The 23,017-nt window shown below is 54.2% G+C and overlaps 2 protein-coding genes across 4 annotated transcripts; both read left to right on the forward strand.

Moving 5' to 3' along the window:
• Positions 1-239: 239 nt before the first annotated feature.
• Nat14 (N-acetyltransferase 14 (putative)) lies at positions 240-2,392 on the forward strand. 3 transcript variants are annotated; one of them, XM_051162348.1, is made up of 3 exons: positions 240-417; positions 954-1,082; positions 1,562-2,392. In XM_051162348.1, the coding sequence occupies exons 2-3, from the start codon at positions 1,011-1,013 to the stop codon at positions 2,108-2,110; spliced, it is 621 nt and encodes a 206-aa protein (XP_051018305.1). In that variant the 5' UTR covers positions 240-417; positions 954-1,010; the 3' UTR covers positions 2,111-2,392. The 3 variants fall into 3 exon arrangements, with proteins under 3 accessions (XP_051018305.1, XP_051018307.1, XP_051018306.1); XM_051162350.1 differs by having other exon boundaries at positions 957-1,082; XM_051162349.1 differs by lacking the exon at positions 240-417 and adding an exon at positions 668-697.
• A 1,191-nt stretch (positions 2,393-3,583) lies between these two features.
• Positions 3,584-21,743, forward strand: Ssc5d (scavenger receptor cysteine rich family member with 5 domains). The gene is given in 16 exon segments (XM_051161839.1): positions 3,584-3,608; positions 4,148-4,174; positions 4,397-4,705; positions 4,986-5,099; positions 5,296-5,409; positions 5,738-6,046; positions 6,546-6,863; positions 7,522-7,683; positions 9,616-9,933; positions 12,463-12,981; positions 13,065-13,379; positions 13,581-13,748; positions 18,954-19,118; positions 20,025-20,563; positions 20,669-20,905; positions 20,907-21,743. Coding segments are annotated over 16 exon segments (4,194 nt in total). The 3' UTR covers positions 21,462-21,743.
• The last annotated feature ends 1,274 nt before the right edge of the window (positions 21,744-23,017 follow it).

Genomic DNA, 23,017 nt, shown 5'->3' on the forward strand with positions numbered 1-23,017 from the left:
TGGAGGTCAGAGAGATGAGTTTGTGGGTAGCTGCCATGTGGGTTTCCATTTGGCAAGTTCTCTTACTTGCTGAGCTATTTTTCTGGTCCTCTCCCATCCTTTGTATGTTCATGTGTCAATGTAGTCATTATAATAGGGAGGATCAGGGTTCAAATTCTGGATTTTCTACTTTCCTATAAGTCACCCTCACCTGAAAGGTATGTAGAGGGATATTATTGATCCAAACGACACTACAGGTTGAGATAAAGGTCTCCGCGGATGGGGGTGCTCAGTTCTGTCCCCACCCCTTCCCGCAAAGACCCATGCACCAATGAGACTAGATTCACAAGCAACGCCTCCTCATCCTGATGCTCAAGTTGCTTAGCAACGAAGGACCGGCAAGAAGGGATCTGTGCAATCCCTCCGCGGGCGGGCCTGGTAAGAAACCCTCTCTGCTCTTTCCCCCACACCCCTATCCCCTTTCCCCAAGGTTCTCCCACCAGCCTCCCACAGGTCACAGCTCTTCCCTCGCCCTCGCAGTTCCCTCTTTACTCCCATCCGCTGCCCCGTAGTGGGGGAAGCTTGGCAACAATTGCTAAGGCGCTGGCTCCACCTCTTGTCCGAAGTGTGGACGTCACTTCCGGTGGTGACCCCTTTCTGACCCTGTTCCCCTCACCCCAAACCCCTGTTGTCAGGGGATTCGAGGAACCCCGCGGAGGTGCTTGCAGTGCCCTGTTCTGCTATCTGGGGTGGGACCATTGCAGAAGACATGTTCCTGTAGCGCGGGGAGGGATGAGTTCACAGACTGTTGAATGCCTTCCCCGGAGTGGGTACGGGGGCGCCTGACCTGCCACCGTGGCAGTCCTCTTTGGCAGTGCTCCAGCGTCCTTGGTGATCTGGGAAATGCCGCAGCCTATCACTCCCAGGCTCTTAGGACTCAGGTGCCCACCTAACACCAACCTACTTGTTTTCAGCAGGTGCACTACGCTCTTTCCTGGGGGTGGGGAGGTGGCGGCGACCTGGGGGCTACCATGGCCCCCAATCACCTGTCAGTGCGAGAGATGAGGGAAGATGAGAAGCCCCTGGTGCTGGAGATGCTGAAGGTGAGAGGCCCGGCAGGGGCACCAGTGAGCATGCGCAGCTCAGAACGTTCCAAGTGGGTTCCACCCAGTCCCGCCCACCTGCCTGAGCTCCCGGGGACCTCCAAAGGGGGGGGGGGGAGATTTTTGCCTCAGCTGTTTTTAATTGGTCCCTTTTCTCTAGTGCCGTCTCCCTACTTACACCGCAACTATTATTTAAAAAAAAAAAAAAAGCAGTTGGAAGGGCCTTGGGGCTAGATGTTCAGGTCTCCTTACCAGCCTCAAAATGAGGGGTGCTTTCACCCTCCAGTGAAGAGCTCATGGTTTCACTTTCCCTATCCTGTCCAGTGTCTTAGCATGCCATCCGGACTTTAATTCATTCATCCAGACCTCATTCAGTGGGCCAGACTGAGACCACCCCATCAGCTGGTGTCTCTTCCCACTTGGGAACATCTCCTCGGGTATTCCAATGTGATATAATGGCCCCTACCCGCCCCCCACAGGCTGGTGTAAAAGACACGGAAAACCGTGTGGCTCTCCACGCTCTGACACGTCCGCCAGCCCTTCTCCTCCTGGCCGCAGCCAGCAGCGGATTGCGCTTCGTCCTGGCCTCCTTCGCCCTGGCCCTCCTGCTGCCCGTGTTTCTGGCTGTGGCTGCTGTGAAGCTGGGCCTCAGAGCCCGATGGGGCTCTCTGCCTCCACCAGGTGGCCTGGGGGGTCCCTGGGTGGCTGTCCGGGGCTCCGGTGACGTGTGCGGGGTCCTGGCTCTGGCCCCTGGTGCCAACTTGGGCGATGGAGCCCGAGTCACCCGCCTCTCTGTCTCTCGATGGCACCGACGCAAGGGCGTGGGCAGGAGGCTGCTGGCCTTTGCTGAGGCCCGAGCCCGAGCATGGGCTGGGAGTATGGGGGAGCCTCGGGCCCGGCTTGTGGTCCCAGTGGCTGTGGCTGCTTGGCGGGTGACAGGGTTGTTGGAGGCCTGTGGCTACCAGGCAGAAGGAGGCTGGGGCTGCATGGGCTACACGCTGGTAAGGGAATTCAGCAAAGACCTGTGATTAGAGACCATGCCCACTGGGGGAGATGGGTGGGGACCTAGCACCTAAAGAGCATCTACTATGTGCCAGGCACTTTACATCCCCTCCCTCAGTGTCTACCTAGTCTGCCGGACTGAGAGCGAGGCACCAAAGTTGACGGGCTTACATGCCCACAGCGCAACGGGGCCTCTGAACTCAAGTAGAACAAATCCTTTCTTGGCCTTCCAGGACCACTAGAGGTCACCCTGTCCACTTCTTATCCCCGCGTCTGTTTGCACTGAAACCCTCTTCTGGTTCTGGGTCTACAAAGCCCTCTGCTATGTGTGTCTTAGCGTGGGGGAGAGTCTGTAAGAGCATACTCCCAAAGGGGACAGATCTGCTGGGAGTGGGTAGGGCTGGGAGCACAGCTTCTCCAAGGCCCATCTGGTTTTTTACACTGTTTGTTAATAAAGCCTGAAACTTCTGTGCGCCGGTCTCCTCTGATGCGCCTGTCTCCTCTGATGCGTTTTCCAGCTGCTCTCTCCAGACCCCCTCCTTCTGTCTGGCTCCTCCAAAGTTGACATTAATTGCTAGGGAAAGGGGGGGGGGGTGGCGGTGGCGTGCACTGTGCCGGGAGAAGGAGAGGCAGTGAGCTCACAGCAGCAGCCCAGTCCCTGCCAGGCCTTCTGACTCATACGCCCCATTACCAAAGTTTTTCCCCTCACAGCTGCCTGGTTGTGCGTGCGTGTGTGTGTGTGTGTGTGTGTGTGTGTGTGTGTGTGTGTGTGTGTGTGTGTGTGTGTAGGCACCCCCTCCAGACCGAAGCCTTGACCCCTTGCTTTCTCTGCCCTCCATACCTTTTATTCTGGGAACTGATAAGTTCAGACACTCCTTCCTGAGACAGAGCCCGGAAGCTTCCCAGATCCAGATTTGCCACCATGGTAAATGGAGAGAGAGGGGGCTTCTTGCATTTCTTTTCTTGACCTGGGAAGTCCCTCCTAGTATCTGGCCCTCTTGCCACTGCAGGCTTTCCCCAAGTTCTGCCCACTCCCAGCTGCACTTACTTCCCTGGCTGGACAATGAGAAGAGAGAGGCAGAAGGGTGTGCCCTGAGCCTTGTCCCCCCCTCCCCCACCACCCCCAGACACCCAGGCCTGTCCCTTCCCAGAGCTGCCGTCCCCATAAGCATCTCTGAGCACGTGGCCCTTTGGAGCCTGGCTCACTCGCTGCCTCCCTCCAGTGTGGGTGTTTGCACTTGAACACCTCCCTTCTGCCTGCCCACCGCGCCCCCCCACCCCAGCCTCAGCTGTGGCCAGCCCCCTCCCCCCTCCTGTCCCCTGCTGCCTCCTTGCAGCCTCTCCCCCTCCTGGCAAAGCCCAGCCTGCTCCAGAAGCTGTCCAGGGCGCCTCAGCAGCCCAGTCGCTTCCCTCCCTCCTTCCCTCCCTGGCTGCCTCCTCCTCCCCTCCTGCCCTCCTTCCCTTTTCACCCCCCATCCCCTGCCCTGGACACTGCAAACATGAGGGTCTTGGCCTGCCTCCTTGGTGAGTGATCTATTCCCTTGGGACTGGGGGTGGGGGTGGGGCCTTAGGGGCCTGGGACCTCACCTTTGACCCTTTAGCTTCTCCAATTTAGGGATTCAGACTTCAGGGAGTCTGTTCTGGTCTCTGGTGCTCTGAGATATCCTGACATCTGGCCAGCCCCCCTCTAATCCCTCAGGGACCCAGCCTTCTGTGTGCCCTGCCTAGCAACCCAAGTGACCTGCCCTTTGTTGCCCTGGTATTCACACGGTGGGACTATCACTCCTGCCATTCAGTCTGGTCCCCAGCCCTGTCTTCAAGGGTCCAGGCATCTGGGGGGGGAGGGCTCCCACCGAGGGCTCCCACCCACCCCAGGGACCTGTAACTTATCCCAGCCTCTGCCCAAAGTCCATTCCCGCAGTGGGGTTTCTGACTCAGAGGTAAGGGGAGTGCATGCAAAGGGATGCTTCTCACTGAACTTAAGCTCAGAGCCTGCACTAGGGGAAGAACCCCTCCCCTTCGACTTACCTTTCGCTCTGTCCCACCCCCAACCTCCTTTGCAGCAATACTGGTGGGGATCCAGGCTATAGGTAAGTGCCCTGACTCTCCAGTTGGCCACACCCAGCCCCCAGCATCTCTGAAGCATTCCTCATTGCACCTAGGGGTCTGAGCCCAGGGTTCATCCTCCAGGGTAGCTGGCTTCCTGGTTGGTACCTTGCAAGATAGCCCCTTGCCCTTGGTGTCACCCTAGCCCCTCCCCCCAGCCTATAGTACTCCTGTCTGGAGTCACAGTTTTTCCTTTACCCCCTCAGAACGACTCCGCCTGGCTGATGGCCCTCATGGCTGTGCAGGACGCCTGGAGGTCTGGTACAGCGGGCGCTGGGGCACCGTGTGTGATGACGGATGGGACCTCAGGGATGCCGCAGTGGCCTGCCGTGTGTTGGGCTGCGGAGGGGCACTGGCCGCCCCTGGCGGCGCCTTCTTCGGGGAAGGTGCTGGGCCAGTGTGGCTCAGTGAGCTGGCCTGCCGGGGCCATGAGGGACAGCTGGGTATCTGTCCCCACCGAGGCTGGAAGGCCCATATTTGCTCTCACGAGGAGGATGCAGGTGTCGTTTGTGTAGGTAAGAGGATTCAAACTCCCCTTATGGGAATGGCCCCAGGAACCCCCAAGTTCTTCCTGCAGATCTGAGCTGTCTAGAAACTGAGAGGTACTCAGTTCCCAATCCCTATAAGGCCAGGCACCCACCATACCTGCCAAGGACTCCCAGTTTATAATCACTTATTTCTGAACCCCAGGGAATTTAGGCATCCCAGGTTCTGTCCCATCCTGTCCCAGGGACCCAGTGGCCTTTCTACTCCTCTGGTCTTCCCTGTCCTTGTAACTTTGGTTCTCTCGCACAGGTCAGCGTGCAGCTAACTCTAGAGAGGATTCAACGTCCCTGCTGGATGGGGATCCATGGCTGGCACTGTCTGGGGAGCTGAGCCCCAGCTCTGAGGAGCCCCCCATTACCCATGGTGAGCACAAAGGACTAGGCCTCCCCCCCCCCCCCATCCTGCACTCCGGTCTGTCTCAAGGTCACCGAGCAGATGTTTTCCCACAAGCTAGTCTCCTTCTCAGCTCAGGAATCTTGTCACTTCAGATCCTCAGCGAGGAGTCAGGAAGGGTGAACAACTCACATCCTCACTTCCTGGTCACATGTCACTTTCCCAGCTCCCCAGCCCGCAGCAAGCTCCCAGAACGGCCCCCGCAAGAAGAACCCCCGGCCACCCAAGCAGGCCAAGTCCACCCGGGCCCCTATACTGACAAATGGAGCTCCCCGCCAAGGTAAGTCTTCAGATCTGGGGTGCCATGAGACCCTAGACCTCCTTTCAGCCGGTAGCCCTCCAAGGAGACCGGTGTTCACAGTGACCTCCCTTAGGATTCAGGCAGGGCTAGCCACCCCCTCTTGGTGATCTTTCCTCTAGGAGACCCCCGGGGTCCTGCCAAAGCAGTTCTCTTTTCTAAATGAGCCAGCCACTGCTCTGCCTGGGCCTCAGCTTCCCTAGGTGAGGAAACTAGAAGCTGCCCCCTCCAGGCTGCCATAGTTAGACATAGCCTTTTACAGTCTCCGTTTTTCCCCCCCCCCCCCCCCCTGTCTGTATTCCCCTCCCAGAGCGGCTGCGTCTGGTCTCAGGCCCTCATGGATGTGCCGGCCGCCTGGAAGTCTGGCACGGTGGACGTTGGGGTTCCGTGTGTGATGATGGATGGGATCTCCGAGATGCGGCAGTGGCCTGCCGGGAGCTGGGCTGTGGGGGGGCTCTGGCCGCCCCTGGGGGTGCCAGATTCGGACCTGGCGAGGGACCCGTGTGGATGGACGACGTGGGGTGTGGAGGAGGAGAGCAGGCCCTCCGGGACTGTCCCAGAAGCCCCTGGGGCCGCAGCAACTGTGACCACACTGAGGATGCAGGGCTGGTTTGCACTGGTATGCTGGGGCTGAGGAGCCCCCCCCCTTCAGTTCGCAGATCCTAGCCCCGCCCCCCGGCCCCAGGAAGCACTAAAAGGCCTGCTCTCTGCGTTCATGTCTGCCTTTCTACACATTCTCTGGAGAATTGGGAGAGGCAGGATGGACGCTTGGGTTTCGCCTCAGTTTTCTTGAGGGAGGGATGAAGCTAGAAGCTGGGCCAGAGAGCTGGGAGTCATGGAAGGGCACTTGGGGGCTCCCGCCACCTTTCATTCTGCTCCTTTCCCCTCCTCATGTTCTCCCCACCACGTTCTTGTTCCTTGTTGGCATAACTCCGCACCTGTCCCACGCGTCCTGATTCCTCCTGGGACTAACCCGGTACCTGGTCACCCAATCCTAGGCTCCCACAGCGTTAACTCAGTCCTTGCAAACCCATTCTAGTTTCCCTTCTTGGTATAACCGGGCAGCTACCCATCCATCTGAACTTCCTGTCACCCTGTCCTCTGTCCTTCTGTGTCAGGTCCTGCACCCAGGCTGCGCCTTGCCGATGGCCCCCACGGCTGTGCTGGCCGCCTGGAGGTTTGGCACGGTGGACGCTGGGGGTCGGTGTGTGACGACGCGTGGGATCTTCGTGATGCTGCTGTGGCCTGCAGGGAGCTGGGCTGCGGGGGAGCGCTGGCCGCCCCAGGGGGTGCATTCTTTGGGGAGGGGGTTGGACCCATCGTCCTGGATGATCTCAGATGTCGGGGAAATGAGACAGCCTTGCGATTCTGCCCTGCGAGGCCCTGGGGCCAGCATGACTGTCACCATCGGGAGGATGCTGGGGCCGTGTGTGATGGTAAGGGCATAAGAGTGACGTCAGTGGAAGCTCGGCGGCGTGGTGGCACATGCTTTAATCCCAGCACTCTGGAGGCAGAGGCAGGCGATCGCTGAGAGTTCGAGGCCAGCCTGGTCTACAAAGTGAGTCCAGGACAGCCAAGGCTACACAGAGAAACCCTGTCTCCAAAAAACAACAAAACAAAACAAAACAAAACAAAAGAAAAAAAAGAAAAAGAAAAAAGAAAAAGAGAAAAAGAAAAGAGTGACGTCAGTGGGGAAAGATGGGACAGTGGCTGTGAGGTCCCTGCCCAACCTTCCCTTCCTGTGTGTACATTTCCCTCTTTCTTTATCTTATATTCTTATGTGAAAACCTGGTCCAAGTTAACTAGGGGTGACTTTGTCTCCCTAAGGGGCCTTGGATATTGTCCGATGTTTCATGGTCACAGTGAGGGGCTGAGCCCTACTTCCTTGCTCCTAATAGAAGCCAATCTTGTCTGCTTAGGGGTGCTGCCCCTTTTCTCTCTCACCTCCAAATCCCCACCCCCACCCCACCCCCATTTCCTGCTCTCCCTACTGTCTTCTTACTGTGGGTCAGGGATGTGGAAGCCTTGGGCCTCATCTGTGTACGAGGCAGTCCTGGAGATGATGCTAATGTCTTTTTCCACCCTCGGCCCCAGGCATGCCTCTCGGTGATGTGCAGCCCACAGCCCCCGCAGTGGAGAGCAACAGCTCAGCATCCAGGCTTCTCTCTACCTCAGTGGGTCAAACCCCAGGCCCAGCAGCCAGTTGGCCTCCTCCGGTTTCTGCTACTGCCCCTCCAGAGCCCGGGCCCGAAGCTGGTGAGTCCCTCTCTGCCCCGGTTGTGAGATTGTCCTCCCCGGAACTTGCCTGTTGCCTGTGAAAAAGAGAGGTAGAAATGAGGAGACCAGGCCAGGTCCCTGTGCAGATCAGTGTTTGACTGGATTGCTCTGCTGATATCCTGAGATCCAGGGCTGTGTTTGTGCAAGGGTCCCACCCTCTGTAGCTGGCTCTGAACCGGACAGAAGGATGAGCACGGGAATCCACTGTGGAAAGCTTCTGGGTTCTCATGCCCTGTGCTGGTGGGACTTGCCCCAGTGTCCTCTGGCTAGCTCCCAGGAACAGCTGAGCTTAAGAATTGCTTTGGCAGGCCGGGCAGTGGTGGTGGCACATGCCTTTAATCCCAGCACTTGGGAGGCAGAGGCAGCCGGATCACTGGGAGTTCGAGGCCAGCCAGGTCTACAAAGTGAGTCCAGGCCAGCCAAGACTACACAGAGAAACCCTGTCTCCAAAAACCAAAAACCAAAAACCAAAACCAACCAACCAAACAAAAAAGAATTGCTTCCGTATGATGAGGACTAGGGAGATGGCTCAGTTGGTAAAGTGCTTGACTTGCAAGCATAAGAACCTGGGTTCAGATCCCCAGTGGCCCAAGTCAAAAAGCTGGGTGCAACAGTGAATACCTCTGACTCAAGCGTTGGGCAGTAGAAGATAGGGTTCATAGGGCTTGCCGGACAGTCAGTGTGCTTAAACCAGTGAGCCGCAGGCTCAGTGAGAGACCCTGTCTCAAAGGGTTGGAGAATGATGTCAGCCTCTGGCTCCCACATGAATGCACACACACTCTCTGTGGACACGCCCGTGCATCCACACAAACACACAGGAAACCCACCGGGACCGGAAAGATGATGGGTCAGTGGGTAAAGGCACTGGCTACTAAGCCCGATGACTTGGAGGGAGAGCATCAACTCTAACAGATTTTTCTCTGACCTCCAAATACGTGTGCTGGCATACACACACACACACACACACACACACACACACACACACACACACACACACAAACACTCGCACATGCACACGTACAAGTAAAGAAATAAATGCAATATTAAAAACAAATCCCCCCCCCTCTAAATAATTCCCTTGGTGCAATGGGCGTTGTGGTATACTCTTGCAGTTCCAGCACTTGAGAGGCTGAGGCAGGAGGATTATCAATTTGGGCTGCACTAGGCATTACAGAGATAATACCATCTTCTGTCTACCTGTTTATACACTAAGGAATGCCATTGAGTTATTGTTAATAATATGGCCACTTACAGAAACTGTACGTTAACATATGCTTTCAACTTTTAAAAATTATGTCTCTGTGTGTGTATATACACATGTCATGGTACACATATGGAGGCCAGAGAATTCCACGAGGGGGTCCCAGAGATCAAAGTCTCAGGGTTTGTCAGGCTTGGTGGCAGGTACCTTTATGTAAACCCTGAGCCACCTCACCAGGCCCCCTTTCAATGTATTTTGGGTGTATCCCCATGAGTGGAATTTCTTTATTGTATGGTATGTCTGCACTTAGCGTTCTGAGGAGCCGCACGGCTGTGTGTGGCTGTGGCCAATACAGACAAGTTCTTGATCAATACCTGCTGTCTGGACTGAGGGATTCCTGAGGAAAAGCGCTGATAATGTGGATGGGCATTTACACAGGATGGTGGAAGTGAGATGGAGGTTCAGAGTTCTAGATGGAAGCCGGGCCATGGTGGCGCACGCCTTTAATCCCAGCACTCGGGAGGCAGAGGCAGGCGGATCGCTGTGAGTTCGAGGCCAGCCTGGTCTACAAAGCGAGTCCAGGATGGCCAAGGCTACACAGAGAGACCCTGTCTCGAAAACAAAACAAAACAAAAACAAAAAACCAGGGTGCTAGATGGGCCCTTTGACCCTGACTCTGGGTCTCTTTTTTTTCCCCCCTTCTATTTCAGGGTCTCCCCAGTTGCGCCTGGTGGCTGGACCCAGCAGGTGCTCTGGCCGGCTGGAGGTATGGCATGATGGACGCTGGGGGACAGTTTGCGATGACAGCTGGGACATGAGAGACTCAGCTGTGGTCTGCCGGGAGCTGGGCTGTGGGGGGCCTCGGCAACCAGACCCCGCGGCAGGCCGCTTTGGCTGGGGCGCAGGCCCCATCTGGCTGGATGATGTAGGTTGTGTGGGGACAGAGGCGTCCCTGACAGAATGCCCTGCTGCTTCCTGGGGGAAACACAACTGTGCCCACAATGAGGATGTCGGGGTCACCTGCACTGGTGAGGATGCGCTAGCCTTCTGCTGGCTTTAGAAGGGCTTCCTGGAGGAAGCCATGGAGACTACGGGTGGCATTAACTTGACTAAGCCCCAGCCCTGTAGTGGGTATTTTAGCTCATATAACCGTCATTCAAAATGTCTATGTCTAGCTAAAGTGACAGCCACTTAAAATCAAGCCTGGCAGGGCATGCCCGTTTATAGGCATCTGGCCTCCGGCTTCTGTGCTGGACACTGAGCTCCAGGATCTGGGTGCTCAGACGGCAATGAACATTACATGAGTCTTTGAGAAGCGTGCGACTCACTGAGGGAAAGAGGGACACGAACCAGCCTGTGCAAACCGGAGTGACAGGCTTGGGGTTTGGGAGGTCTCTAAAACCACCCTGAGGCTCAATCCGAGAGAAGCCGTTATTTAGCTCAGGGTCGTGTTTCACCATAGTGAACATGCAGGTTAAGTTCAGCCAAGGGAAGAGGTCCATGGAGTGGAGTTCAGATGTGAAGCCCTGACGTAGACAGTGCTGAGCTGTCCCAGCATCCCGTGCGGCAGCATGCACGAATAGCCATCCAGACATGCTGCTGTCTTAGCCTTGGTGTCTATGGTTCATATGTAGGGGCCTGACCGACCATGTGCGTGGCTGGTCAGAAGTCACATTGTCAGTGTAGGATAACTTGGTGCAAGTCCCCCAAACACACCAAGAGTGTCTTAGCAGGCAAGAACATTCTAAGGCCTAGAAATCATCTTCCTGGAGCTGGGGGCAAAGAACCCAGGCTTGTGTTGGATGGCTCATCTTTGACTGCCTAGGGTGAGCTAGAAATTTAGATAGAGCATGGATGTTGGTGGCTCAAAGGATGGAGTCATCAGCTCTGCATCTCTGTCTTCTGGGACATCTCAGAAGGATTGGAGGCAGGAAACTGGCTTGGTAGACTGTGCCACTCTATTTTTAGTTTGTTTGTTTGGTTTTAGTTTTTGGTTTTTCAAGACAGGGTCTCTCTGTATAGTCCTGGCTGTCCTGGACTTGCTTTGTAGACCAGGCTGACCTTGAACTCACAGTGATCTGCCTGTCTCTGCCTCCCAAGTGCTGTCATGATGCATATGAAAGAAAAGCCAGGGGCTAGAGGGCATGCTTGTAATACCAGAACTTGGAAGGCTGAGGCAGGAGCATTCTTATGAGTTTAAGGCTAACCTGGACTGTAGAAACCTTGTCATTGAAACGAACAGACAAACAACGCAAAAACAAACATGGGCTAAGTGGTTAAGAACACTGGCTGCCTTTGCAGAGGACCCAGGATTCCCAGCACCCACATGGCAGATCTCTAACTCCAGTTTGGGGTGGGCGGGGGTGGGGGAGGGTCTGATGTTGTCTTCTGGGGTCGCCTAAGATGAGCATCAGACATATCAGATATTTACACCATGACTCATCACAGCAGTGAAATCACAGTAATGACATAGGATTGGGGTCACCACAACATGAGGAACTGCGTTCAAGGGCTGCAGCATCAGGAAGGCTGAGAACCACGGCCTTAGGGGTTATACCTGGGAGTGGAATAGCAACCCCGAGGAGCTCTATTCCTTGCCTTTAAAGAAATATTGATTTTATTCTTTTTTTAATGATGGGGTGTGTTTGTCTGTGTGTAGGTTTGTACACATGGTGCCATGCCTTTGAAGGCCAGAAGCATCACATACCTCAGGGGGTTGTGTGCCTCCTGATGTGGGTGCTGGGAGCAGAGTTCAGATCCTTGACAGGGCACAGTACACACGCGTCCCTGTGGAGATGCCTCTCCAGCCCCCCGTTCCCCCGTCCAGCTTCTTGTGGACTCTTCACCCTAATTTCTCACAGTGGCTACCACACTCTACACACCCACCAATACCGAATGAGGCCTCTGTTTTCTCCCACAGCCTCATCAGCAATTTGCTGTCACTGGTTTTCCTGAGGATTGTCATTCTGGCTGGGGGTGACTTGCATAGCAGGCTGTAATGGCAGCCCCAGCCCAGTGGTAACACGGATGGCCTTTGAGGGAGCTAAATGGATCACACAACACAACTCAAAGTTATGAAACTGAGGAAGAGGCAGCTGGGGAGAGAGGCCGATGCTAAGGATAAGAGAGAGAGACAGAGACTAGAGAGTGATGCCTCACAGACATGCTTGCAGTTGTCAGAGAACAGCATACTTAATATAGATTTGTTTGTTTGCTTCTTATGTGTATGGATAATTGCCTGCAAGCACATCTGTGCACCATGTGCACAGCTGGAGCCCTCAGAGGCCAGGAGACAGCATCCGATTCTCTGAGACTGGAGTTACAGAAAGCCATGAGCTGCTCTGTGGCTGCTAAGAATCCAACCTAGGTTCTCTGGAGGAGCAGCAAGTACCCTTAACAGCTGAGCCATCTCTCCAGTTCAACAAACCATTTTTGTTTTTTGTTTTTTTTTGTTTTTTTTTTTTTTTTATGAAAAGAGGGTTGAGGATATGGACAGTATACCTGATTTCACCATCACCATTTCTACATCATGCCTTTTCCTCCCTTCCTCCTCCCAGGGACACCCGGCCTGGATACCATCTCAGACCCCTTGAATTGGAGCTGGCTCCCTGGGCTGGGTAGAGATCAGGATGTCTGGCTCCCAGGCGAGCTGGCCACCAAGCCCTCTGCCAGTCTCACCTCCAGTGTGCCAGAGAAAACCACAAAGGCTCCAGGGAAGGCTCCCAAGAGTACTAAGAAGTGGGTGACCAAAAATGCAAAGAGACCAACCACTCAACCCCCTGGGATGCCAGCCACTAAACGCTCCAGGGTCCCAGGCACCCCAGCCCCCCTAAATCTAACCCCACGTCCTTCTGAGTTACCAAAGAGACTGACCGCTGAGGCTCCCCACAGACAGACCTCACAGACTGCTGTGGCATTGTTGTCCACTCAAGGCCCCCAAGAAGTGACCCCCGAGGCCACTGTCACGCAGATCCCTCAGGCCTCCTTGGAGCCATCGGGTGAGAGCCCAGAAGGTTCTCTGGAACCGTCCCAAGACCCAGCCCCCACCCCAACTGCTGGAGTCTCTGTGCCATCAGGTGAGTAGTAGAGGGTGAAGAAGGAGGGACAAAGATGAGGCTGCCCCCTCACCTCCTGACCCGAGGGCCCTCCCACCCCCCAGGTCCCTTCCGGGTCCGTCTGGCCGATGGGCCCAACAGGTGTGCTGGCCGTCTCGAGGTGTGGCATGCCGGGATCTGGGGGACAGTCTGCGATGACAGCTGGGACCTTCGGGATGCCATGGTGGCCTGCTGGGAACTGGGTTGCGGAAAGGTCCGGCCCCGAGTAGGCAAAACCCACTATGGCCCTGGGACTGGGCCCATCTGGTTGGATGACATGGGCTGTAGGGGAAGTGAGACCTCACTGAGTGACTGCCCCTCAGGGACATGGGGGAAGCACAATTGTGACCATGAAGAAGATGTGGTGCTCACCTGCACTGGTACCAGGGAACAGCGAGGGAGGTTGAGGGATGGAGCTACAGTGGGACAGAAGGGCAGCATCGTCCTATAAGGAACTGGCCAGAGGCGGGGGGTTGAGAACATAAAAAGGTTACCGCAGTAGACTCGGGGAGGGGAGGGGAGGGGAGTGGCGAGGACCTCAGCTGGCGGGAAGGGACACATGCTACCTAATCTCTTCCCAGGCTATCCAGGTGACGACGATTATCCCTCCTGGACCTGGGACCCCACTTCAGGAGAGGACCTGACCAAAGGGGCCACTACGGTTGCACGGTCTGGACATACCGTTTCCTGGGTTACCACCAGGAACCCAGAAGTTCTCTCTCCAGCAACGCAGAGCCTTCCGGACACAGGTGAGGAGCTTGACCAGGTGTCTGTGTGGGTGCGTTTGCCAAGGCATGTGTGCTGAGGCCTGAGGAGAACTCATGGAGCATACTCCTTCCCCCACGTGGGTCCAAGGAATCCAACTCAAGTTGCTAGACTTGGCAGCAAGCACCTTTACCCACTGGGTCATATTGCCCGTCCTGTGTTTTGAGATGGGCCTTGAACTTGCTATGTAGCTGAGGTTTGCCTTGAACTCCCGAACCTCCTGTCTTCCCAATCCCAAGTGTATGGTCAGCTGGCCTAGGCTTTCCTTGGGCTTGACAGTAATCATCTTCTCTAGACAGTGGGACAGTATGTGGCTTCGAGCCATCAGAGGGCACCAGCGAGCCCAGATCCTACTAAAGTGACCAGGCAGTGTGGCTGCAATGCATCAGCCTGGGCCCCTCTGTCCAGAACACCCGTGGAAATGACCATAGCTCAGGGTCAGCCTGGCAGCACGTGGTTCCGACCCCAGCCACTGGGAAGTGGGCGGAGGCTTTCCCAGTCCGGCAGTCCAGCAGTCCATGCTCTGTCCTCCTCAGGCTTAGCTCAGACATGGGCAGGGGTTCCTTCCCTGAGCCCCCTCCTACCTCCTGCCCTTCCCAGCCCTGCCCAGCAGGGTCTGCGTCTTACACTATAGCCATCTGTCCTTGTACTGTCTCGGTATGGCCTGTGTCCTTCCATCTCTGCCGTCCAGCCTGGTCCCTGAGCTGCCACCTTGGGTGTTGTCTTGTCGTCTCCCGCCCCGGCTCTCGTCCTCACAGGCACTTCCTGTCCTCCCCATGGACACAGCTGTCTCCTCTCTCACTCTACTCTGTTACCCATCCTTTTCCTTTCTTATCAACCCCTTGACTTTATCTTCTATGTGTTTTTGGCTCCATCTTGTGTTTTTCCCTCCTGGTGTCTGTTCAACCCCCCACCCCCTCCCCCCACCCCCCATTGGATTCATTTCCACTCTCTCCTCTTCCTCACCCCCTGGGTTTCCCCCATGCAGTGTTCTTTCTCAGTTTTCCTTTAAAGTTGTATATCCCTTCTACCTCCTTTCAAAGATTTTATATTATTAGTGCGTGTGTATGAGTGTTTTGTGTGTGCGCCATGTGTATACAGTTCTCACCGAGGCCAACCGAGCCCCTGGAACTGGAGTCACAGACAGTTGTGAGCTTCCATGTGGGTGCTGGGAATGGAACCTGGGTCTTCTGGGAGAACAACCAGTGCTCTTACCCTCGGAGCCATCTCTTTCTTTTCTTTCTTTTTTTTTTTTCGAGACAGGGTTTCTCTGTAGCCTTGGTTATCCCGGACTTGCTTTGTAGACCGGGCTGGCCTCGAACTCACAGCGATCCGCCTGCCTCTGCCTCCCAAGTGCTGGAATTAAAGGTGTGTGCCACCACGCCCAGTTGATACATTCTTTTATAGCCCAGGCTAGAATTCACTATGTAGCCGAGGCTGGCCTTGATCCCCTATCTGCACCCCCAAATGCTGAGATTACAGGCGTGGGACACCACACATACCCCAACTTCTTTTTGATCAGCCACTGTCATGTTCTGTGTGACACTGTTTATTTCCGACCACTGGCCTCCTTCCTTCCTTTCTCTCTCTCTCCCTGTATCTTATGGCCCTCACTTCAGTGATGGGGTGACATTGTTCCTGCCCAGCCCCCTGCCTTTCACACCACTGTTTCTCTGTCTTCTTCCTCATTCCACTCTCTGTCCGCTGCCTGTCCTGTGTCCTCTCTGCCTGTCACTGCTGGGAGGATCAGTGTGCACAGTCAGGCCTGCCTGGGTAGGTCCCTGCTCCTCTGCCGGCAACTCATTACATCACAGGTGCTGCACATTTGATTGGGCGGCAGCATCCAGCCTTTCCACCTGTAGAGTTGAGCAAGGGAGCTGGCGCAGAGACTTGTGCCTTGGACCTGGGAGTATCTCATCCTGGTATTAGGGTTGATCACTGCGATGCTGGAACCAGACAGGGTCCCCTAGAGACCGTGCTCCTTAGTTTAGGTGCAGCCTGAGTTCCAGAACCTTTGTTCTGTGCAACCAGGAAGGCTTCCCTGTCCCGCTGCGCCCCCTCGTGGTGGAATTGATCCCGTGGCGAGGCACTGGCCACTACAAAGACAGCTGGTCCCTGAGGCAGGGGGATCCTTTCCAGGGGAAAACTAATGCAGAATTACAAACCATGCATGCAGACCCTTGGGAGAGTCATATGTAGCAAGACCTAGGAGAGGGGACGGGGGTGTGTGGCCAGGATGGGACTCTTTTTACAACAGTTCACCTGTGTCTTATGTATGTGTGTGTGTGCTGTGTAAGTATGGGGTATATGTGTGTATTTAAGTGTGTGTGTGTATGTTAGTATGTGTGTATTTAAGCATGTGTGTGTATGTTAGTGCGTGGCATGTAAGTGTGCAGTATGCATGTAAGTACAAAATTACGTGTGGAAATGATTGTGTATGTTCCTGCAGTGTATGAACAGCACGTGTGGAGGGCAGAAGACAATTCTGATGTCCTTCCTCAGGCACTATCTAAGCCTTATTTTTACAAGTCAGGATTTCTCAGTGGCCTGGAGCTCACCATTGAGGCTAGGCTGGTGGCCCGCAAACCTGGGACATTCCCCAGTCTCCGCCTCCTCCGCACGGGGGTTAGGAGAGGAGCTGGCACACCCAGCTCTTTATTTTCTTTACATGTGTGTTCTGGGGCTCTGCCTCGTGTGTGTTTGCTCTTGAGACCATCCATCGCCTAAGCTGGCCTGGAAGTCCCTATGGAGTTCAGGAAGGCCTGAGCTCTGAGTGGGGGGATTACAGGCATGGCCGTCATGCCGACCTAGCGCCATGCCTTTCACTCACTGAGCTGGGGCGATGTGTGCTGTCATTCAAAGCACAGGTCTGGGGTCTGACTCACTCAGCTGACTCCAGTTTAGACTGTGTGCCCCAATCCAATGTGCAGAGTGCCTGCCAGATCACCTAGAACAGAAAGCGCTGTAGGAAGAGTGTTTCACTAAGCAACCCTTAGGTTCAGGGTCCCAACGTTGTAATGATCACTTATAGTAGAGAAATCAAGAAAGGCCTCATGGAAGTGTGATAATATCCACCAGCAGAGGAGAGCAGGAAGGAAGTTGGTTTTTAATTAATTCACGCGTGTGCCGTGGCACATGTGTGGAGGTCAGAGGACATCTGCTTCCACCGCATAGGCTTTGGGAATCCAACTTAGGTTACCAGGATATCCAGCGAGCACCTTTACCATTGACCCAGCTCCTCGCTGGCCTCAGAACCAAAGGCCTTTGGGAGAAAACTTGCATAGTCACATAGCTGGGATATATATATATTTTAAGATTTATTTTATGGTTTGGGTGTGGTGGCACACACCTTTAATCCCAGCACTCCAGAGGCAGAGGCAGGTGGGTCTCTGTGACTTTGAAGGTAAGCTTGTCTACATAGCAAGTTTCAGAAAACACACACACACACACACACACACACACACACACACACACACACACACGTAAATGGAGTGCCCAACCAGACCAGAAAAGGACACCAGATCTAAAGCTGTAGTTACGGGCAGTTGTGAGCCACCTGAAGTGTATGTTGGGAGCCCAATAGATTTTTTTTTAAACTTTTTAAAAATGTTATTTATTATTTATACAGTATTCTGCCCCCATGTGTGTTTGCATGCCAGAAGGCGGCACAAGATCTCATTATAGATGGTTGTCAGCCACCAAGTGGTTGCTGGGAATTGAATTCAGGACCTTTGGAAGAACAGACAGTGCTCTTAACCACTGAGCCATCTCTCCAGCCCCAGCAAGTTAGGCTTTAAGCTCTAAGAAGTACCCACGCGAATCCCTCTGGCTGTTATAGCATCACCACACATCTAGTGGCTTAAACAGTCCAAGCTCATTTTCCTGCTATCTAAGGTCAGGGTACCGGCAGGGCTGGTTCTTCTGGGAGTGTCTGCCCTCTTGGCTTGTCCATCTACTGTCCCTTTCTTCAGAGCCAGCAGTGTTGCCCTTCTCTGGTCTTAGCTGTGTCTTTGCTTTCTCTTTCTCCTTCACTTCAGCCTGGAGCAGCTTCTGTATTCTAAGTATTTATAAGATGTGGGAATTTTCAAGGTGTGGTGGCGCACTCCTTTAACCCCAGTACTTGTGAGGGAGAGGCAGGTGGGTCGACGTGAGTTTCAGGCCAGCCTGATCTACAGAGTGAGGCCGGGACAGCCAAGATACTACAGAGAAACCCTGTCTCAAAAAACAAAAAACCCAACCAAACCAAAAAAGATTTGAGAATTTGGTTTTTCTTTTTATTATTTATATTCATCGATCTATTTATTTATTTTTAAACGTGTGTGTGTGTGTGTGTGTGTGTGTGTGTGTGTGTGTGTGTACATGCTATGGCTTAAAGAGGAAAAAAATAAAAGAGAAGCTATTTAGGACAGCATGATAGTTCAGTAGGTAAGGGTGCTTGCTGAACAAACCTGATCACTGTGGTTCAGTCGTTGAACACCTATGGTGGAAGGAGAGAGCCGACCCCTGCAAGTTATCCTCTGACCTCATATGTGTGCCATGGCATGTATGTGCATTCGTGTAAATAAATAAATACATAAAACATAAAGAGAGATCGGAATTCAAGGACAGCCTCAGCTACATAATGAGTTCAAGGCAAGGGCAGGTTACCTGAGACCTTGTGTCAAAAAAAAAAAAAAAAAAAATACAGATGCTGTGGGGGCTTGGGCGTGCACACCTTTAGTTCCAGCACTCAGGAGTATCTCTGTGAGTTCGAGGCCCAGCCTGGTCTACACAGTGAGTCCAGGACAGCCAGGACTACAAGAGAAACCCTGTCTCAAAACAAAAACAAAAACAACCCAAAACCAAAACACAGAAAACAAAACACACACACACACACACACACACACACACACACACACACACACACACACTCAGGAGGTAAGTAGAGCTGCGTTTCAGGACAGCCAGGGCTGTTACACAGAGAAACACTGTCTTGAAAAGTCAACAAAACAAAACTAACAAACCAGAAACCAAGCAAACAAAAACCCTCATGTTCGACTGGCAGCAGTGCATGCCTCTAAGAGATAACTTGATCAGCTTCTGCTTTGAGCATCCAGACTGGTTATGGAGGGGGTAGAGTGATGGGCTGGCTACAGTAATGGATGAAGGCGCAGGCAAGCACTCAACTCTTTTTCCTCACACCTCTGCAGATGACCAGGGTAGTTATGAGCTCTCCTGGACATGGGATACACCTTCAGGAAGGGGTCTGTCCAGGGGGACCCCCACCACAACCAAACCTGGACCCACAGCTACCACTAGCACCGGCAGGAGTCCAGGCTACCCTTTTCCAGCTCCAAGGGCCCATGCAGACACAGGTGAGACATGGGTGGAGCAGAAGCCTGGAGAGCATGTGTTGTGGGGTGCAGAGATGGGCTCCAAGTTCCCAGGGGGGTAACCCGAGTCTTGTCCCAGAAAGATCCAACAGAGGGATAGCCTCGAACTCATAGAGATCTGCATGCCTCTTGCCTCTGGAGCACTGACATTATAAAGGTTTGCACCACTACCATGCCTGGCTAGCTCTTCAACTCCTCCTCCTCCTCTTCTATTTTTGGGGCGGTGGTTTCGAGACAGGATCTCTCTGTGTTAGCCCTGGCTGTCCCGGACTCACTTTGTAGACCAGGCTGGCCTCGAACTCACAGCGATCCGCCTGCCTCTGCCTCCCGAGTGCTGGGATTAAAGGCGTGCGCCACCACCGCCCCGGCTAGTTTACTTCTTTATATTCAGTCTAGAATCCCAGCCCATGGGATGGTTAAGGTGGTTCTCCCCTCCTCAGAAAAATCTCTCTAGAAACACTTGCACAGACATATCCAGAGCTGTGTCACCCTAGGGAATTCCAAACCCAGTCAAGTTGACAGTGAACGTTAATTATCACATAGAGCCTCACTGTGGCAGCCTCCTAGGATTCTTCTCATATTTCCGTATCCCAAAGCGTGTCCATCTTTCTAGTCCCGGGACTCTTCCTCGCACTCTCTATGACCTTCCAAATCCCTCTGTATTGTTCTATCCATGTATTTTCCCTCCAGAGACCACCAGGTGGCGGCAGGAACCTCATACGAGGCGAGAAGGGGGGCACTAGGGCCTGGTGAAGTCTGCCGGTGACCCATGATGTCACAAAGATCTTTGCCTTCCCATTGGTCATCTTCTCAAGGGACGTTGCGGGACACCGGGGTTAGGGCAGGCTGACCTCAGACTGATCTGCTCCCCCTTTCTTTCTCCTCCAGGCTCCCCAAGGAAGCCTAAACCTGAGCGCCGGCTGCGGCTGCTGCGGCCCACCTCAGCCAGGACAGCACCCACCACCTCATCGCCAGCTTCCTCCACCTCAGCGGGGGCTTCTGGCTCACAGCTGACCTCTGGCTCCTGGCCACAGTTCACCCCTGACTCGGCTTCAAAACACGAGGGGATCCCTGGTGCCCCCAAAACATCTCCACCCACGCCAGGACTTTCTTCCCTGACAACCTCTGACTTTGCCTTGACCACTCCTGGTGCCAGTTTGCTTCCAACCAGTACCCCAGAGCATTCACGCAGCCCAACACCCACCTCCCCTAAAGGGCTAACCTCTGACTCCTCTGTGTTATCAGAAGTGACCACCAACCTTTTCCCTACCTCAGAGCTGGCCCCAGGATCCGAAACCACCCCAGGCTTGGGCACAGCACCCAAAATAGTTCCAGAGAGTTCTGTCTCCTCAGACCTCCCCATGAGCCCCAGGACCCCGACTCAGCCATTTACAGCCTCTAACCCCACCAGTACCCCTCACCTCATGACCATCCCTCACCCTACCACCCCTTCTCACCCCACCACTACCCCTCACTCTACCTCTCTTTCTCACCCTGCCACCCCCTCTCACCCTACCACCACCCCTCAATTTACAACTTTTCATCCGACCGTGACCCCTCGGCCTACCACAAACCCTCAGCATCCCAAGACCCCTCACCCCACCACAACTCCTCAACCTCCCACCAACACTCACCTTTCTTCAACCCCTGCCACCCCCCCAGAGTCCCCCGAGACAGAATTTCCCTCTCCCACTCCACAACCAAGGGTCAAGCCGAGTCTACACCCGGAGCTGACATTTGCGGGAGCCCCTCCCACAATCACATCCCAGGGTGCAGGACCTGCAGCCCTCCCCAGCCTCAGAGTCTGACCCCTCCGGGCCCCCTCCAGTCTCAAGCATGGACCCACTATCCACAGAGGTCTTCAAATCACCTAGAAGTCAGACCTTATACTCAGCTTCAGGCCCTACAGTTACCCCTGACCTTCACCTCTCCTCTGTGGCCCAGCCATTAGACCAACACCCCCATGACCACGTCACTCAAGGGCCAACCCCTAATCACAACCCGGGTCCCCTTGGGCCATGTATGTCCCCAGTACCACCTGTAAGGGTCATGCCTTGTGAGCCACCTGCCTTGGTGGAGCTGGTGACTGCTGTGAGGGAGGTGGGTGACCAGCTGCAGAGGCTGACTCGGGTCCTGGAGCAGGATCGGCAGGAACGCCATGTCCTGGGGCTGGGCCTGGTCCAGTTGGTAGAGGCTGCCCAGGGCTTGGGGCAGCTGAGTGAGACTGTCAAGAGGCTGGCAGAAGTGGCCTGGCCCCCCACCACACCAGTGCCCACTCCCACCACCACAGAGGAGGAGGAAAGACCTCTGAGGGGAGATGTGTGACCCCATTCTGAAAGTTGAGGTGCTTAAGATACCCTCAAACAAACAAAACCAAAGTATACTCAAAGTGTGGTGTGTTTACTGCGGAAGCAGGAGACCCTGGAGGGACAGAATCACCAAGTTGATCCTAAGTTGTCTTATACTGGAAGTTTTGGTTTCTTTAAGACCTCAGTTATACTATGTAAACATGCTTTTGTTTTAATCCTAAGTGTGACATTTTAGTTTGTCTAACAGCTGATAGTTGCCTCCTGTGGGGATATGGAGAGAGAGAGAGAGAGAGAGAGAGAGAGAGAGAGAGAGAGAGAGAGAGAGAGAGAGAGAGAGCGCCAGGAGAAGAAAAGAGATCTACACCCTCTCTCCACTAACCTTCCTTCTCTCATACCTAGTGTTGGGGAGTCGGAAGGGATTGGGGTAGAGAGAGGAGGCGGAGGCAGTAAATACCCCAAATAAAATAGTTTTAAAAACTGTCGCCAACACTTGTCAAGGCAACATGTGATGCGGTGGCCAGTGATGGTGAGGATGCCGAGCGTGAAGACGGTAATGGCAGTGACTATTGATGGTGACAGTAACGGGGTGACGGCAGGCGTTCACAGGGATAAGAGTCGGGTAGTGACACGATGGTGCCTTTGACAGTGGTCGTGGTGATGACGGTGATGGTGAAGGTGGTGATGATGGTGATGTCATGATGTTAGTAGCCATGAGTGCGATGACAAAGATGGAGTGGCGGTACTGGGTGTGCAAGGATAAAGATGGTGATTCGGGCGTGACTGACGAAAGCGATGATTGTGTGTCGGTGGTGACGATGGCGATGTGGTGACTGTGGGGATGGGGTTGATGATGATGACATTAATGGTGGTAGTGGTGATGGTGGTGGTGATTATGATGTGTTGGTGACGAAGGCAGTGAGTGAGTGACAGTGATGGCGGTGATGGCGGTGGTGAAGATGGTAACAGTGGAGCCATGACAACACTGATGTGCTCGCGATGCTGGTGAGGATGCTGATCCTGCTATTGGTAATCGCACTGGCAATCCTGACAGTGACGCATCTGTGCGGGCAGGAAGCTGTTTAGCCATGGCGTGGCCAGTTTTGAGAACGGAGCACACAGTCTATACGTTTGAGTGGGTGGGAGAGCATCACTGTCACAGGGACTAGCACTTAGGGGGTGCATCTGGGTCAGACTCTGTTTGCAATGGTTCCCAGCCTTCCTAATGCTGCGACCCTCTAATACAGTCCCTTGTGCTGCGGTGACACCAACCTTAAACTTATTATTGTTGCCACTTCATAAGGGTAACTTTGCTACTGTTACCAATCATAATGTAAACAGTGTGACACACAGGATGGTCTTAGGTGACTCCTGTGAAACAAGACCCGCAGGGGTCATAACCCACAGGTTGAGAACCACTGGCTTAGAGACTTTGTCGCCCGACTGTCATTTCATCTCTATTAACACTAGCTGGGGAGAGTACTGTTTCCACAGTTCAGCAGATGAAGAGATGCACCGTCAGCCTGGATGCTGGGGTGGAGCCCTCGCTAGGGATAGCCCCGAGCCAGCTCCTGA

The sequence above is a fragment of the Acomys russatus genome, chromosome 19 (genome assembly GCF_903995435.1).
Source record: "Acomys russatus chromosome 19, mAcoRus1.1, whole genome shotgun sequence".
In the NCBI taxonomy this organism is placed as follows: domain Eukaryota; kingdom Metazoa; phylum Chordata; class Mammalia; order Rodentia; family Muridae; genus Acomys; species Acomys russatus.

Bases quoted from the DNA above. Each gene is read 5' to 3' on its own strand.
- Nat14 (XM_051162348.1), top strand. From the start codon at position 1,011: ATGGCCCCCAATCACCTGTCAGTGCGAGAGATGAGGGAAGATGAGAAG. The intron at 1,083-1,561 runs GTGAGAGGCCCG...CGCCCCCCACAG, and splicing joins TGGTGCTGGAGATGCTGAAG to GCTGGTGTAAAAGACACGGA.